At 50.5% G+C, this 13,038-nt stretch overlaps 1 protein-coding gene across 2 annotated transcripts in view; it reads right to left on the bottom strand.

Annotated features, from left to right (window-relative positions):
• Positions 1–5,716: 5,716 nt before the first annotated feature.
• Positions 5,717–13,038, bottom strand: part of LOC107151839 (protein FAM187B-like) — a 22,846-nt gene continuing 15,524 nt past the window's right edge. Inside the window, exons 1-2 of one of the 2 annotated variants that reach the window (XM_015497258.2) lie at positions 11,239–12,163; positions 5,717–8,878 (exon numbers count right to left, since the gene is read on the bottom strand). In XM_015497258.2, coding sequence (XP_015352744.1) covers positions 8,488–8,878; positions 11,239–12,089 — 1,242 coding nt within the window. In that variant the 5' untranslated portion in view covers positions 12,090–12,163 and the 3' untranslated portion in view covers positions 5,717–8,487. Of the gene's footprint in view, positions 8,879–11,238; positions 12,164–13,038 lie in introns of those variants that run through there. The other variant, XM_048791199.1, reaches the window with a different exon arrangement.

Here is a 13,038-nt window from a genome sequence, read left to right as displayed (position 1 = left end):
CTCTGGGTTCAAATCCCAACCAAAAACAAAAACAAAAACAAAAACAAAAAAAAAAGAAGAAGAAAAAGAAAAAAAAAGAAAAGAAAAAAAGAAAGGAATCCAGAGAAGCCCATTTATTATTATTATTTTGGCCAGGAAAAACTATTTTGGACAGTAAGTAGATTTTTTCTTTTGGACAGGAAATTTTTAAGAGAAGTAAATTTAAATATTAACTTCAGGTAAATAGATTATTAGTGTGTACAAGGAGTCAGAATTACAGATGCTTTTGGGGGCTAGGTCTGTGGCTCAGTGGTGGAGTGCTTGCCTCGTATGTGTGGGGCACTGGGTTTGATCCTCAGCACCACGTAAAAAAATATATATAAAAAGTTATTGTGTGCATCTACAACTAAGATTAAAAAAAAGAAGAAGAAGAATTACAGATGCTTTTTGGCAGTTCAAATTTTCTTTCAGAGGACACGGCCTCAATCTGAAACCTGACCTGTGGCATTAACTGGTCACATGCCCAACAACTTGCCTTCTCTTCCTAAAGGGATCTAAAGGGATCCTAAAAGGATTACATTTCCCAGCTTTCTTTGCAAATAAATGGGGAATCATGACTGAGTTCTAGCCAATGTGATACATGTTAGGTGCAGGACAGGCTGAGTAAGTTGTCTGCAGGGCTTGCCAAACAAAGTTAGCTGCAGGGTGACCTGGCCACTCAAACCCTCTGTCTGGTTCTTTATCACCTGTTTGCTTCAAGCAAAAATCAGCACTCCAGGTGCTGGACACCCCCTTACTAGTTTTTCACAAGATATGTAAACAAGGCCTCTGGCATTGAGCTGGGCTTCACAGTGATGGCTACATTTCTAAGATAAGGGAGTTACCCACTGGGCTCCATGGTAACAGCTGGCAGAGGGAGGAAAGAAAGGGGAGAAGAAGCTCTCCCCCTCCCAGGTGTCCTTGAAGGGTTAACTTGCCCAGAACAGAAACAAACAAATAAACAAACAACAACAACAAAAAACCCTGTTTTTTATGAACTTCTGCAGACTGTGAAGTTCTGAGCCCCACCCTTTACATGCTGGGTGCAAAATTCTGAAACTACTAAACTTGGGGTTCAGGGGATTAATTGATTACAGCAGAAGCTGTGTCCTCTGAATCTGGCTGTAACCAAATAAAACTGTTTCCCTACCTTCAGTGCTATCTTAGGTGCCTGCCTTGTCCGTCCCTACAACAGTATATCCTATACACTTAAACACTGTTAATGTTTTCATGAAATGGTCAACAGATGTGATTAATTGTGTGCTGCAAATAACAAAATATCTCTTATTAAAATGGAATGATTTGCCTAAATTCAGAAATTTACAAGGATTGTTTCAAAATGTGAATAAAGAAAGAGTTAACAGATGGGAAAGAAAAAATAGAAGTAGGTTCTAAGTATGGATTTAATAGAAGGAAAAGGTGTTTCTGGATAAGAGAGTCTATTAAGTAAATAAGAGGGTTTAAACAAGTGATAAAGAAGGTCTGCGTACATTGGCTATATAGGTTTAAGCAAGTGATAAAGAAGGTCTGTGTATGTCGGTTATATATGTAAGTTTTTTGAGCAAGTAATCTTGAAGGAATTAAACATTATACAACTATGGTTAAACAACAACTGTTATTTTGCAATATTGTAATATGTTATTTCTTTAAGAGCTAAACTTGATTAATATAAAGCATCAATAGTAATTGTGGTACTATTACTCTTCTTTGTATATTGAATGTGTTCATATTTTCCAGGTATATAAGTCATTAAGATAGAAGCTTTAAAAAAAATTATATCAAGCTGGTGTTCTCCAAAAGGTTGCATGGTAATTTTAGGCTTATAAGAATAACATATTGGAAATTTATTTATATCATTTAATGTTCTATAACTGGACCTGTTATCAATAAGAATAATATAAAGTTCTATACACTGGGTACAATTTAAATTTAATATCGTATTGTGTTAGCTAGTATTCATGTGACCTCGAACAACAATATATGTAAACTTTATAAAATGATATTTAAAAACAAAGATCAGCTTCAATACTAGAACACTTTACCTAAGATTTATAAAGAGCCCTGGCTTACCTGAGATAAGGCTGTGCCTCCCATCTTACTGCATGTCAGAATGACTCCAAAGTAGGCCAAACTTCAGCTAAATCCCAATACTCTTAATTTAAACTGACTTTGCTGGATGTTTAAGATCAAGACTTAAAGTTAAATTAAAATTGCCAAGAAAACCAATATCTGGCTCTGGCCCTCTGAGTCAGACTGAATCCAGGGAACAGGGAACTTCTCTAAAGAGCTTTGCAACTCTGGGCCACATAACCTCCTGATCAGGGAGATTATGGAGACCACTGGAGAATGAAAAGCCAATCAGTGCACTTGCTGTGAATAGGAGGGTCATCGGAGAAGGGAGACATCTCTGATGCTTCCAAGGGAAGCCACATGGTCAAGTAAGACCTGGACCTATCCTAGCGCAAATAGCACTAGCAGAACTGAGAAGCTGCTCTCAAGTCCCCCCACGAGTGGCTCCTATGGGAACTCGGCTGACTCTTAACAATAGATAGAAACAAAGTCAATTTTGACCAGCTTAATCTTAAACACCTACCAAAAACAGTTAAACCAAAACACAGTCATTCCTGGGGGTAATGAAGGACAAGAACAGCTAGAAAAGAGGAGACAGCAATCAGGCCAACAGTCTCCATGGGAAATGTTCAGTCAAGTAATGGCCTTGGCTCCTCCCCCTCACAGGACCCCTATTAGTCCTCTTTATCTTTCTCCTAATAGGACCATGGCTATTAAATGGCCTACAGAAGTTCCTGCAAGATCATATACACAAATTCACCAACTAGCTGGTCAATCATCAACTACTTCTTTAAGACTACCAGCCCTGGTGCCCAAGATGGAGACCTATGACTCATGACCAACTCCTCTGGCTCCAGAGACTCTGCCCCCACCTAAAACCCTCCCTAACCCCTTTTCCAGTTTTTACAACCCCTCTTCACTTCCTAGGAATGAGAACTACTCTCCAGCAGGTCCACTCTGCTTGTTCTATTGTCTGCTCTACAGCATCCCCACAAGGAAGCATCAAACCTACACTCCCCACACCTCAGATGAGGAGCCACCAGCCAGGCGAAGACTGGTAGATCAACTTCACTCTTATGCCTAGGCACATAAAGCTTCACTACCTACTTACTTTGGTTGATACTTTTTTCAGGTTGGATAGAAGCCTTCCCTGCATCCAGGGAAATTGCTGACACCATCGCCTCCATCCTCATTGAGCAGATCATTCCCAGGTTCAGACTTCCCGCCTCCATCCAGTTAGACAAAGGTCCAGCCTTCACTTCTCAGGTTTTTCAACTAGTCTCCAAAGGCCTCAACATCACTTGGAGGCTCCACATCCCCCACCAACCCCAATCCTTGGGTCAGGTTGAGAGGCCTAACGGCATTCTCAAGGATCATCTCACTAAACTTGCTATTGAACTCAGGCTCTTCTGGCCCAATCTCCTGCCGTTGGCCCTCACCTGAATCAGGCAGCCCCAAGGGCCCCCTAAGGCCTTAGCCCCTTAGAGCAACTCTATGGATGCCCTTTCTTAACCATCCAAAGCTTTCCAATCACTCCTCCTCTCCTTGTGTCCTACCTGTCTTATCTCACACTTCCACACAAACTCCTAAGGGAACATGCAGACTGGTGCCTTCCTGCGCCATTCATTGCCTCAATCCCAGCACAACCACAAACCGAATTGGAAACTCTTCAACTGGGTGACTCAGTCTTACTTCAGGAACTGCATTCTCAATCGTTGGAACCTTGCTGGATGGGACCCCATATAGTCATGCTTACTACCCCAATGGTGACCAAGCTTTTGGGCCACTCCCCCTGGTACCATGTCTCCTGCCTTAAAAAGGCACCTGTTCCAAATGTCCAGTCCTGGACTTCCACCACGCCCACCAAACTCAAAATTTCTCACCAACCCTCTTCTTCTTTTACTAATCATTAATCTCTCTCAAGTTTCTATCCCAACCACAGATGGCGCTTCTACATCCAAGTGACATGGCACCAGGATGACACCACCCACTCTCAATTTATGGGTCAAGGCAATTGCCCTTCCACTGGCTGCAATTGGGCTGTCACCCTTAACATTACTGGATTCAACCAAGCCATCTCCAATACTTCCTAGAGTCCCTGCTACAGGACCAGTGGCTGATACCAAAAATCTCCTCCATCCAGGACTGGTTTGATGCCATCGATGACTTGTGGCTTCAAGGAACTTTTATGGACTTTACCCCTACCAAAGTAGTTGTCTGTAGCCACTGAGTGTTATTTTTGGCTGCCCTGGTGTTCTCAGACCTGTCCCCTGAACATTCCTCCACTTCCCCCTTCTAGGCCCAACACTGCCCACCATTAAGCAGGAAGTAGCCAGAGGACTTTACATTATTCCCCATGTCACTTAGAAAAACAAAAAGGGAGGAATGTTAGGTGCAGGACAGGCTGAATAAACTGTCTGAAGGGCATGCCAAACAAAGTTAGCTGCAGGATGACCTGGCCTCTCAAACCCTCTGTCTGGTTCTTTATCACCTGTTTGCTTCAAGCCCAAACGCCCAAGCCCCCGCTCAAGGCTGGGCGCTTCGCCCGCCTGCTCAAGGCTGAACACTCAGCCTGCCGCTCAAGGTCGAACACTTAACCCCCCTTGTGCCAACAAGGCAGCTTGCAAACCCAGAGACCCTGTTAGATTTGGGCTATAAAAACTCTCTCCTGCTGGGCCTCTCTCTCTTGCTCTCTCTTCTCTCTTGCTCTGTCTCCTTTGCGCGCGTGCTCTCTCCTCTCTCTCTCTCTCTCCTTCTCTTTCTCTCTCTTCTCCTCTGTTGCACTGCTGCAATAAAGATCTCTTGGTCACTCCGAGTGTTGTGGTCACTTTCCTTTCAATATAGAGGAAACACTTGACCCTTCTAGGCCTGGTGGTATCCTTGATACCTGATTTTATGTACTGTCTGCTCAATCTGTAGTGATATGGGAAACCAACACTTTAGATGAAAGCCTGCATCCCTGAGTCACCTGACTCAACTGGAAGAAGGTCACTGAAGCTGCATCTGATTATAATGTGAGCAGGAAACAGACCTTTGTGTTGATTCTGGAGCCTACTTATTACTGCGGCAGAACTTATTCTAGACTGACTAACCCAGAATCATGAAGAACTTCTTTAATACAGTAACATCTGCCAGGACAATTTCATGATGTGAAAAGTGTCTGTATTCAGGTTGCCTTGTGGAGTTGTGCAAGTCAAGCACTGTGCAAAGTATCCAGCCAAGGGACAAGTAGGAATCCAGTCCATGCTCTATTCACCAAGCCAATAAGTACCCTCATATAGGGCTGTGTCCATGTGGAAAGAGCCTTTATAAAATTTACACTGAGATGATACATAGGCTGTTGGCAGCCTTGCCTGCATTTCTGTGAGTTCAAAAGAAAAAAGGGAACATTTTCCCCTTCTCATCCCCTCCTCAGCAGGTCAGAGGAGCTAGATTGCAAGGCCAAGTACAGTAGCCCCACCTTATCCATGGGAGATGTATTCCACAGCCCCACTGGTGCCTGGATCATGGATAACACTGAACCCTATAGATACCTTTTTTCCCCTATACATCAGTACCTATGATTAATTTATAAATTATGCATAATAAAAGATTAACAATAACTCATAATAAAATAGAACCTTTATTATTATACTGTAATAAAATTTATTTATTGATAATACATTTATTAATCACTTCTGGAATTTTCTATTTAATATTCACAGGTCACAATTGACCACAGGTAACCAAGAACATGAGTGACTGATAACATAGAAAGTAACACAGCAGAAGGAGGACTACTTTCCTGGAATGACATTTATTAGCAATTTTTTTTTCAAAAAAGTAAGCCTGAGAAATTTTTTTTAAAAAATGACGATACAGAAGGGAAAGGGCAGAATGGATGGTTAAAATGAAGTAGCTGGGCTCAGTGGTGTGCATCTCGAGTCCCAGCTACTCAGGGTTTGAGGTGGGAGAACTGTTTGAGCCCAGCATTTTGAGACCAGACTAGCAACAATGTAAGACCCAGCTCAGAAAACAAAGAATGGAGTGTGGGCATACTGTGTCTTATGCTGTGCACTGAGGTGAGGCAGAGGGTGGCCAAGGCAGGCCTGACCACTTGGTGGTGACCGTTTCTCATTGTCCTATGGTCACCTGCAAAGTGGCTGCTACTTCTCTTCCCACCCTGTCAGAATCACCACTTTAAATGGACATTCAATCATGTCCCTCCACTGCTCAAAACTCTCCCGGGGCTCCCATCTCATTCCTAATAAAGACCTGCTCTCAAAAGCTGGGCATGATGGCACACACCTACAATCCCCATGGCTCAGTAGGCTGAGGCAGGAGGATTGCAAGTTTGAGGACAGCCACATAAATTTAGCAAGGCCCTAAGCAACTTAGCTAGATCCTGTTACAAAATGAAAATTATAAAGGGCTGGGGATGTGATATGACTGAGTAATTAACTACTCCTGGGTTCAATCCCTGGTACCCCAAAAATCCTGACTCTGGTCCACAAGGCCCTACAGGATCTGGCCCCTGGATATTTCCTGGATATCCTTCTCCATCATGGCTGCCTTCATATCCTAGTCAGCTTCATCGGAGCAGCAAACATATCCCCCACCCCCAACCTGATATTTACTATCTCTACAGAGTTCCCAGGCTGCAGCTTTGTGCTACATGGACTTCCTCAACATAACTGCTATGTTAGTTTTTCATTACTATTACAAAATACCTGAGATAATCATCTTTTAGGGAGAAAAGGTTTACTCTCAGTTTCAGAGGCTTCATCCCATGATCGGTTAATCCAGTTGCTTTGGGGCCTGTGGGGAGGCAGCACCTCACGGTGGGAACACGTGGTGAAGAAAGCTGCCCATTTCATGGTGTCAGGAGAGCAGAAGAGAGAGACAGGGAGGGTCCCAATATCCCATTCAAGGCCATGCCCCAAAGACCTAACTTTCTCCCATTAGGCTCCACCTTCCAAAGGTTCTACCACCCCCAATAGAGCCACGGGCTGGGGACAAAGTCTTTAACACATGGGCCTTTGGGGGACACTTATCCAAACCACAGCAGCTGTTTGTGTCATCAAAGCAACAACAGTCTGTGCTCCTGGCTACTGAGGCAGGTCTTATAGGACCCAACCTCCTCAGGAATGGCCGTCTAACACCGTCAGCACATGCTGTGGTCAGAAGCAGGGTCACAGATCTGGTCCACACAAGGGGCAGAGGATTTCACAAAGATGTGGATACCAGGAGGTGGAAAGCCACGGTCACCTCAGGGACTGCCTGCCACAGTACAGCGCTGATGGCCTTGGCTGTGGGTCACGAGACGTTCAATGCTGTGTAGACCAGTGTGGGCACAGGCTGCTGGTTGGCGCCTGCTCTTCCCCTGCCGGCTGCTGCCCAGGGGGGGGCTACTGTAGGTACAGGACACCAGGCTGGGGGTTTCCTAGGAGCCAGCAAGGAGCCGATATTTCCTTTCACTGTCCCCTTCCCAAACTCACTGTGTGACCTCAGCAGGTGGCTGTGCCTCCCGCACCTGGATGTTCTCAGCTGCAGAACAGGGCTCTAGTGGCAGAAGCCTCGTGGGTGGCTGTGGGGACATGATGTTGATTGAAGGGTGCAAGTTTTAACCACGCCTCCTGAGGGCCAAAAGGGTTTATCATCATCATCATTGTATCCTTGGCCCCTGCCTCCCAGGGAGTCCCCGTGAATTCTCAGGGGCCTTCCCCTCGTCCTGCAGGAAACTGAGAGTCTCTGGGTACCAGGCCAAGCGTTCTGGTGCCTGGGGGGTGCTCTGCCCTGTCCTTCAGGACCCCAGGGCTGCCCTGGGAGAGTCTCAGGTCTGTCCTGTCTCTGCTCCACAGTGAGGTTTAGAGCCATGAACTTTAAAAGGCGTTCCTCTTTCCTCTCTCGCCCAGCACCCTGCTCGACAGTGTGAGCATTTCTGGGATCAGCCAGGCCTGGTGACTCCCATGCAGAGCCAGGCCTGGCACCTTGTCCCTTTGGTGGTTCTGAGGGGGCTTCCTCCACTGCAAAAGCCCGGCAACATGAAGGGTGTTCAAGCCACCCTGGGCCCAGACTGGGGGCACGGTGGCTTGAAGCCTGGGACAATGAACAAGCAGGAGGGGCCGGGCAGGCCGGGAGGACCTGGAGACGGCCCATTTGCACGCACCGTGTTGTCCTTGGAGAGTGGATTGAGAGGAGGTTGCGACTGACCACACCTGATACTCCCCCGAGACCAGCGGGGTGCCATCCCTCACGCTGCAGCAGGGCAGGGCCTGCTGTTGCCCCGGGCCCGTTGTGGCCCACAGGGCATCTCAGAGGGGGGCGTGGGTGGGCACGGGGTGGGCAGGAGCTATCTGTGGGACAGCGGAGGCCATAAAGGAACAGGAAGCCGGGTCCCCTTGGGCAAGCAGGCTCGCTTTATTTCACCAGCAGGACGGAGTTCTTCCTCTTGTCCCAGGCAGGATGGAAGACCCTGAAGAGAAGCCCGGCCAGGGCCAGGACGAAGACCATGAGCAGCATCAGCTTCAGCCCCTTGAGAACCGAGTCGGCCTCCTTGGGCGGGACCAGGACCTTGCCCACCTGCCACTGCTGCTCCTCCTTCTTGTTCTGCTCTTCCAAGGCCTCGGGACCCACCACGGGGCTGAACTGGGCCATGAACTCCTGGTGGACGTAGCACTTGTACGTGGCCGGCTGGAAGATCTGTAGCTGCCTGCCGCCGGTGGAGGTGTCCAGGACGGTGTTCATGCCCTGGCCGATCAGCTGGCCCCGCCAAGTTAAGGGGATGCCGTTGACTTCCCACATGATGGGCCTGCGGGGAGGACAAGGTCAGGGCCACGCCCCGAGAGGAAAGGTGCTGCCTCTACAGGGAGGTGGCTGGGCGGTGAACAGGGGAGGGCGGGCCGTGCCTTGGGAGCCCCAGAGTGCCACCCCTTCCTGGCTGGGTGACCTGAGCCAAGGCCTCTGTCCCTTCCCACCTCTAACCATGGAAACATAATCAAGCATCGCACCTTTCATTGAGTTATTTGGAGACATCAGCAAGACCACTCCCTAACTGGTCCCCTGTGTCCCCTCACCTACCTGAATTCACCTCCTCCCCTCCCCCGAGTCATCTGCCCATCCCACAACATGCCCAGGGCGTCCAAAGAACAGACGGTGTCCCAGATGTCCCTCAGACATGCTGGGTGCCCTCTGCCTCAGGACCTCTGGCCTGGCTGTTCCCTCTGCCTGGAACTCTGTTCCTCGCTCCATCCACATGGTTCCTTTGCCTCCTTTTGGTCTTGGATGCAATGGCATTGTCTCTGAGAAGCCTTCCCTGACCCATTTCCAATTTCCATGTCCTCCTCTCCCTTTGACTCTTAACATCATCTAAAATATTGTGTTTTATTTGTTCTGAAATAAAAATACAGTGGTTGCTGCAAGAGGGCGAGGGCGGTGGGTATGTCTGCTCAGTACCGGGTCCCAGGCCCCGAGGACCGTGCTTGGCACATCAAGGAACAGGCCCCCAGCAAGCCTGGTGCAGCTGTGGCGGAAGGACAGAGTATCCCAGGGGACAATATCCCAGTCTCCTCATGAGGCCAAGACCCAGCGGTGAGCCCTGGACTGTCACTGGCCCTTTTAAACATCACAATGGCACCCTGGGGCTGGGGTCAGCCAGGCCTCAGGCGCTGACCACTCCTTCCCCCACCAGATTGATACCCTCCCCAGGACTCGGTGCGACTGTACTTGGAAGCTGGGCTATTTCTGAGGTGACTAGGTAAAAACGAGGTCATGCTGGGGTAGGGTGGAGTCCTCCTGGAACTGGACAGGGAGGTCAGACCTACAGGAAGAAGGCCGAGAGGCGACGGCCAGATGCAAAGACTGGAGCAACACGGGGACAAGCGTCAGGATCTCTGGCTGCCACCAGCCGCCGGGAAGAGGCAGGGAAGGACTGAGGTGGTGCCCGGCCCCACGGACACCTGGGTTCAGGCTCCCAGCCTCTGGGAAGGCGAGAGAATAAATGTCCACTGTTGTAAGCCACCCAGTCCAGGGTACTCTGTGCATCACGAATGTGACCCCAGTCTATGGATGAGGAATCCGAGGCTCCGAGGGGAAGCCCTGGGCCCAAAGCCACCTAACTGGAAAATGGCAGAATCGGAACTGCGAACCCCAGGTTGGCGGAATCCAGAGCCCAAGATCAAAATCTCACCAGAAAGGCCGTCCCCTCCGTCCCCTCCGTGCCTTAGAAACAAGGGCATGTGGTGGTCTCCCTGTGCCGTCCCTCCCTTCTTATCTCATTCCCTGGGCCTGGGACCTGGGAACTCCTCATGTGACACGGGAGAGGGGTCTGCACTCCGTTCCTGCCTTCCTGAACTGGCTGGTCTCAGGAAAGAGGCCGTGGCTTTTATACTTAGAGGAGGAGGGAGGGGGACAACAGGGTCCCAGAGCAAGGGGAAGTCACAAGTGGACCATACAAGAGGACCCAGTGCAGGTGCTGAGCCCAGATCCCACAGAGCTCGTGTCTGCCGAGGCCCGCGATACAGATCAGCCTCCACCTGACCACGGCCCCAGGCAATCAGGAGCTGCCAGCCCCGGGCCTCTGCAGAGGGTAGGACACCCCACGGCCAGTCCACAGGGCTTAGGGTCTGCACGGCCACCACGCTCTGGGCAAGGATCACACTTCCAAGCCTCAGTTTCCCCATCTTAAAAAATGGCCTCCTTGGTGTCCCCACCTCCTGAGCCAGGAGGGTGGACTGGGAGAGGACATTGTCCTGGGGTGGCCGCCGATGCTGCTGGGCATCTACTGGGAGAGGGGTGGGAAGCGGGGATGGGAAGAGGAGGTGCTGGGCAGATTTCCCAGGGGCTCGGGGCAGGAAGGCCAGGACATGAGAGTGAGCTCTGGGAAACGGGGCCACTGTCCTGTCCTCTAGGGCCTTGCTGGCCCTTCTAGATGACTCAGGGGCCTCTCAGAAACAACCCACCCCCCGCCCAGATTCATGGGCAGCCCATTGCTCTGCCAGGGCTCCTCCCAGCCCACTCTGGCCACCTGGGCTGTGTCCCCTGGGCTCAAGCCTGAGGACCCCTGAGCTGGCCGGGCCGGCCTGCACAGAACCCCTTCCCTCCCTGCACAGAGGAACCACAAAGACTGCCCGGCCGGGGGCCAGGACAGTGCTAGCGACCAGGTCCTATCACCTGTAGATGGATCCTAAGGAGCAGGTGAGCCACAGAGCTTCCGACTCCTTGCTGAAACTGAAACTGTCAAAGACGGTGTACTCGTGGTGGTAGGAGTGTTGAGGGTCGCAGGGCACCAAACAGGCTTCCACCTGCATCTCGGGCCGCAAGCGGTTGGACTTCAACTTGGCCTGTCCCAGAAAGATCCCACAGGGGACGGGCTCCTCCTGGGGCTCCTGGATGTAGCAGTAGCCCAAGCGCTTGCGCTCCCCGGGCACGTCGCAGCGGTTACAGTCCTGCCAGGGCTCCCAGTGTGTGAAGACCGTCTCCTGACGACCCAGTTCCAGGGACTCGTTGTGCAGGGGATCTTGGTCCAGGCTTTTGTGTGTGATATGCAGGGAGCTGACATCCTGAAAATCAATCTCGTACTGTGTCTCTTGGGTGCCATTCTCGTTCCAGCAGCTGTAGAGGCCGGTCTGGGAGGGCAGAGGGTCTCTAATGAGAAGGTGACCTACGGGCGTCGTGACCATATTGGAAACACTGGTGTTGGTGGTGGTCCAGCCACTCCTGGTCTGCAGGAAGAAGTAGTACCAGTGTGCCCCAGCAGAGCTGCATTGCAGGAGTACGTCGTTGCTGGACAGCAGGGCCTTCTGGCATTGCTTGCCATGGGGACAGCTGATAAATTTGTAGATCCCCCGCACTGGGACAGCAAAGCTGAGCAGCAGCCACAGGGTACTCAGCATGGTGGACTGAGGCTGTGGCAGCGGGCTGAGCCCCACTCTGGTCATTGTGAGGTCACTCACAAACTCAGACCTCAGCCCTGAGCAGCAAGATGAATGGCAATCTACCGCAGGGGGCTGTGAGGTCACCATCCCCTTTTGATTTGTGTCCAGTTGACAACCCCATTTAATTTCTGTTCTCAATCTTCTGTTTTGCTGAGACAGGAAGAAACTTAATTGATCTCTTCAGGGTTTTCCCTACCACCTACCTCAACTTGGCTCTCCCAAGAGGTGAATTTACATTGCCAGGGATGGTCAAGAATTTTAGAGGACCCGGGCTGATTGATCCGCGCGGCCCGCCCCGCGGCTACAGACGGCAGGGCACCACCGAGAAGCAACCAGCAAGCAGGAAGAAACATTGCTGCAGATTCTGTGGAATCCTGCCGGCTGAGCACCCACTGAGCCCCGGGCTGAGTTCGGGATTTCAAACGGGGAAGGAAGCGGTACAGTTCTATCCCCCACAACGGAAACTCCACCAAGGAAACCAGCGGCCACCATCTTGGAGAGCTGAAGTAACCACCACCACTCTCTGACAGATTGCCACAATAAAACAGGTGTGTGTTACTCAGCTCAGCTCCCATACAGCGGGGAATTCGCATAAAATCTTTCCTAGGCTTTCCGGGGGTGGGATTATCAGAGCGAGCCTGCATAAAGACGCGGGGAAAACTAGAGACACCTGACCTTCAACTCCCCCTCCCATTAGCGGCGAAAACGAAACCTGTCTAGCCAGAGCTGGGGGAAGGGCAAGCGGAAAAAAAACAAAACAATAGAGTGCTGGGGTTCCCAATAGACACCCTCCACACCCAACAAACGGCAGGCCCAGAGTACAGTTTGAACTGCCGAGAGGCATCACTCAGGGGAAATCAGGTCTAGCAGGAGAAACCAGGACTAGCAGGAGAAACCAGGGGACTAGAGGCCAGGCCTTCACGACTGGGCGGCTGGAGACCGCCCGCCCGCCGGCGACAGTCCACCCGCTGCCCGCGTGACTGGGCGGCTGGAGACCGCCTGCACGCCGGCAACCTATCGCCCGCCGGCTGCCCGC

The sequence above is a fragment of the Marmota marmota genome, unplaced genomic scaffold (genome assembly GCF_001458135.2).
Source record: "Marmota marmota marmota unplaced genomic scaffold, marMar, whole genome shotgun sequence".
NCBI lineage: Eukaryota > Metazoa > Chordata > Mammalia > Rodentia > Sciuridae > Marmota > Marmota marmota.
The sequence above is the reverse complement of the archived record's forward strand: the minus strand, read 5'-3'. Positions and strand labels throughout refer to the sequence as shown.